Below are 4361 nucleotides of genomic sequence, written 5' to 3'. Positions count from 1 at the left end.
TAAGGAATTGGCGTAGATGTCAGGCCAAGGTGCCCCTGCCCGCTCTGCCTACATTTGCACAGTGTGGTAAGCAAGTCACATAACGGAGTTTGTATCACCATAATATCATCCCTCTATGCCACAAAAATGCAGCTCGATAGACTTTGGGTGGTAGACTCCCTTTAAGAAAATAGTTGAATACGATGTTTTAAAATTTGACCTCGTTGTCAGTAAGAACCCTAGGAAAGCTGGGTAGCACCTGATACCTCTACAGTATTGTTTTTGGGGTGCTGTGTTTACTCTTGGAGTGTCACTACCCCAATATCTACCGCACAGGTTGATGTATATAGACCATTACCTATCATACAGGAGCAGTAACCCATCAGGCCGACATGATGATGATGGTCAGCTCACCTGCCACACAGGACAGAACCACAAGATGCCAAGGTAAACTGGGCAGGGGCAGACTACGAAACACAATAGACGGGGACAGTCACAACATGCAGAAGTCACTTCCGTCTGGGCAGAGTTGAGTAACCTGTTTGCTCATGTGAGTCTATAAATTCCTGATGTGTGCTCACAATGCTCAGCACTTCTCCAGACTCTCTACTAGAAGGTGTGAGCTCCAGGACAGGACCATGCTGAGGGCTGCCCTCCTCCTGCTGGCAGTGCTGGACACACAGCTGCTAGGTGAGTCCACTGCCCATAGGCAGACCATAGGTCATCGGTCTGTATGCTGTAGGCTGATCTATATAGGTGTACGCTAATCTATAGGCGGTGTGATCTCTGGTGTAGAATGATTTATAGCTGTATATTGTTCTACATATGATCTATAGGTGCAGATTTATCTATAGGTGTGGACTGATCTATAGGTAGGTGTAAACTGATGCAAAGATGTAGTCTGATCTATATGTGGAGTGATCTATACAGTAAGTGTATCTGATCTGTAGGTGAAGGCTGATGCATAGGTGTAGGGTGATCTGATATTGTTGTGCAGGTGTGGACTGATCTATAGGAGAGACTGAACTATAGGTGCAGATTGATCTATAAGTGCAGACTGATCGCTTTCTGGACTGATCTATAAACATAGACTGATCTCTTTCTGAACTGATCCATAGCTGTAGACTGTTCTATATCTAGGGGTGACCTATGATATAAGTTGATCTCTAACTGGACTGATCTATAGGTGCGGACTCACCTATATCCAACGTGATTAAAGCTATAGGCTGATCAATAAGTGGCCTGATCTATAAGTATAGAGTATAGGCGGACTGTTGATTCCTTACACTTCTCCTTTAAGGGCATACACTGCCTGTCGATATTGTAAGATTTGTTTTGCACAGTTTGGTCAAAGTTTATGCGCTCAGGTATTCCTCCGTCCTCTTATGGATCAGGTTACCTGAGCCAGGTAAAAGGGCTGTGTCATACTGTGCACAGACTGAAGCCTGCAGGGTTGGGTGACTTCCATGCGCTCATATGTAAATGTTTCCCATAAACCTCCCAGGCTACAGGGAAGTGACTGTGGTGGCTCTTTCAGAAGATCTGAGGGGTCATCTTGGGTCATTGTGTCCAGGGCTGAGCTGTGCTGGTCATTGCGGAGACATAATGCCTGTACTATAGAGGCGAGGTCCGTCCTTCCAGGACAGTCTGTCCGCCATTCGGATATATTAGGTGAATGAAATATAATACCGACTAAAACTGAATCTAAGCGGATGTGTCAGTCTGTACCTTCCACCGGGATGACTGTACCAATTATGGAGTATGATTCATAGGCGGCATTGGGCAGCGAGGGTAGCGTGGGCACAATCATGGCAAACAATAAATTGGGTCGCCCTGGATTTTTCTCAGAATTCCTGCAGAATGACAGGAATCTGCAAGTGCTGGGAGCCATAAGGCTGAACGCAGGGAAAACATCCCCTCGGGCACCTGGAAGATGCGGGCTGAAGACATCCCGGAATGCTGCACCCAGTGGGAAGAGGGGGGGAGGGGGTCACCTGATAAGTCTGTAGGAATTTCTGCACACTGTTTCGTACTTTCTTAGGAACATGTTGCAATATTTTTGGCACCCCATCGACAATAGAACTGCTCCTGCCAGATCCTCTCTAGGGCTAAATTCACATGTCGCAGTCTAATAATTTACTGCAGCAGCTAGAGGTTACATTATAATTGAGAAAACCCCATATGTAAAAATCGGGTACGGCAATGCTTCTGCCCACAGATCCTACATCTATATTTAATATTAACACCGGCGCCAATGGTAGGGCAGAATGGCTGCAAAAATAGCAAAGCCGTGTTTAACCCTTTAACTACATTCTTAAAGGATTACATTGTCTAAGCTTCTGACATGGCATAGAAACATATGAGAGTCCTGAGAAAAACAGAGTACATCCCCATTGAATACTATGGTTTCACGATCCAGGCCTTAAAATTTTTTTTATAAAAAATCTGACTCTTAGAAATTTTTTTAACTAAGTGTGCATTCACATTTTGGTCCATCATAGGACTAAAACTGATTAAACAGTAAAGGTGGTCCGTCTACTGACAGATCAAAACAGCTCCCGAGGGGCCCCATTGACTATAATGGAGTCCGTCAAGGATCAGTTGTCATCTCCCTGTCCCTCCGCTTGCAGGACTTTTTGGTGAAGACATGAACTTAGCCTTTAGATGGTAACTAGGTAAATACAACCCCAGATGATCAACAGATTCCACCGGTTCATTAGGTATTTAACAAAACCTAGGCCAAATTTTGGCAGTTTGCTGGTCTGGAGCATTCAGGCTTGTGTCGAGGAGGAAAGACAGCAGCAACGATTTTAGAGAAATAATTGCTGGTGCCAATCACTCTGGTAAAGGTAATAAGGCATTGTCCAAACATGTACAGTGAGAAACATTATTCACAAGTGGCAAACAAGCAAGATAAAGACTGATAAAGACTGAACAAGTATACAAATTGCATGTGAAAAAACCTCAAGACTTCTGGAGCAATGTCCTATGTTGATGAAACCAAAATGGAGGTGTTTGGCCATAATATCCACACAGTGCCTTGTATGGTGAAAACACAACATATCGGCACAAACACCTCAAACTAACCATCAAAAATGTTGGTGGAGGAGGGATGATTTGAGCTTGTTCTTCAGTCAGAGGTCCTGGGTATTTTGCAGTCATTGTGATGAAACATGAACTTCTCTGAATACAGAAATATTCTAGAGTAAAATGCGAGGCCATCTCCAGACTGGCACCAGATGATATATTCGGGGGCAGGCCATTGGCAAAACATGACTCCTTTAGATACTTTAGCAGTATTTCTTCTTTACACCCAGCTCTATTGCTAGACCATAAGCTCTGTGCCGAGGGGTAACTATTGAGGGGGTTCCTCAATATATTCGGCATATTCTGCATATTTAAGGGGGGGTCTGTATGTACTCATATATATTGACAATCAGTGAATCATGAGATTTGTGTCCTGATAAGTCTATGATCTAGGCTGTGGTCATATCCTGTCAAATTGGTGATGAAAGAGATCCAAGATATATCATGGTCAATGTATGGCCATGTAGTCATACCTATAATGAGAGGGATCGGTGTACTGTCATATAGTCATACCTATAGTGAGAGGGATCGGTGTACTGTCATATAGTCATACCTATAGTGAGAGGGATCGGTGTACTGTCATATAGTCATACCTATAGTGAGAGGGATCGGTGTACTGTCATGTAGTCATACCTATAGTGAGAGGGATCGGTGTACTGTCATGTAGTCATACCTATAGTGAGAGGGATCAGTGTACTGTCATGTAGTCATACCTATAGTGAGAGGGATCAGTGTACTGTCTTATAGTCATACCCATAGTGAGAGGGATCAGTGTACTGTCATATAGTCATATCTATAGTGAGAGGGATCAGTGTACTGTCATGTAGTCTTATCTATAGTGAAAGGGATCAGTGTACTGTCATATAGTCATACCTATAGTGAGAGGGATCAGTGTACTGTCATATAGTCATACCTATAGTGAGAGGGATCAGTGTACTGTCATATAGACATACCTATAGTGAGAGGGATCAGTGTACTGTCATATAGTCATACCTATAGTGAGAGGGATCAGTGTACTGTCATGTAGTCATACCTATAGTGAGAGGGATCGGTGTACTGTCATGTAGTCATACCTATAGTGAGAGGGATCAGTGTACTGTCATGTAGTCATACCTATAGTGAGAGGGATCAGTGTACTGTCTTATAGTCATACCCATAGTGAGAGGGATCAGTGTACTGTCATATAGTCATATCTATAGTGAGAGGGATCAGTGTACTGTCATGTAGTCATACCTATAGTGAGAGGGATCAGTGTACTGTCATATAGTCATATCTATAGTGAAAGGGATCAGTGT

The 4361-nt window shown here is 43.5% G+C and overlaps 1 protein-coding gene across 1 annotated transcript in view; it reads left to right on the top strand.

The window, feature by feature from the left end:
• The first annotated feature begins 583 nt into the window (after positions 1 to 583).
• LOC142202516 (zinc metalloproteinase-disintegrin-like VLAIP-B) overlaps positions 584 to 4361 on the top strand; it is a 35653-nt gene continuing 31875 nt past the window's right edge. The window contains exon 1 of the mRNA XM_075272665.1: positions 584 to 669. Within this exon, the coding sequence (XP_075128766.1) occupies positions 618 to 669 (52 nt within the window). The 5' untranslated portion in view covers positions 584 to 617. The remainder of the gene's footprint in view (positions 670 to 4361) is intronic.

This window comes from Leptodactylus fuscus, chromosome 5 (genome assembly GCF_031893055.1).
Source record: "Leptodactylus fuscus isolate aLepFus1 chromosome 5, aLepFus1.hap2, whole genome shotgun sequence".
NCBI lineage: Eukaryota > Metazoa > Chordata > Amphibia > Anura > Leptodactylidae > Leptodactylus > Leptodactylus fuscus.
Note: the sequence above shows the minus strand (reverse complement) of the source record. Positions and strands in the feature narration are given on the sequence as shown.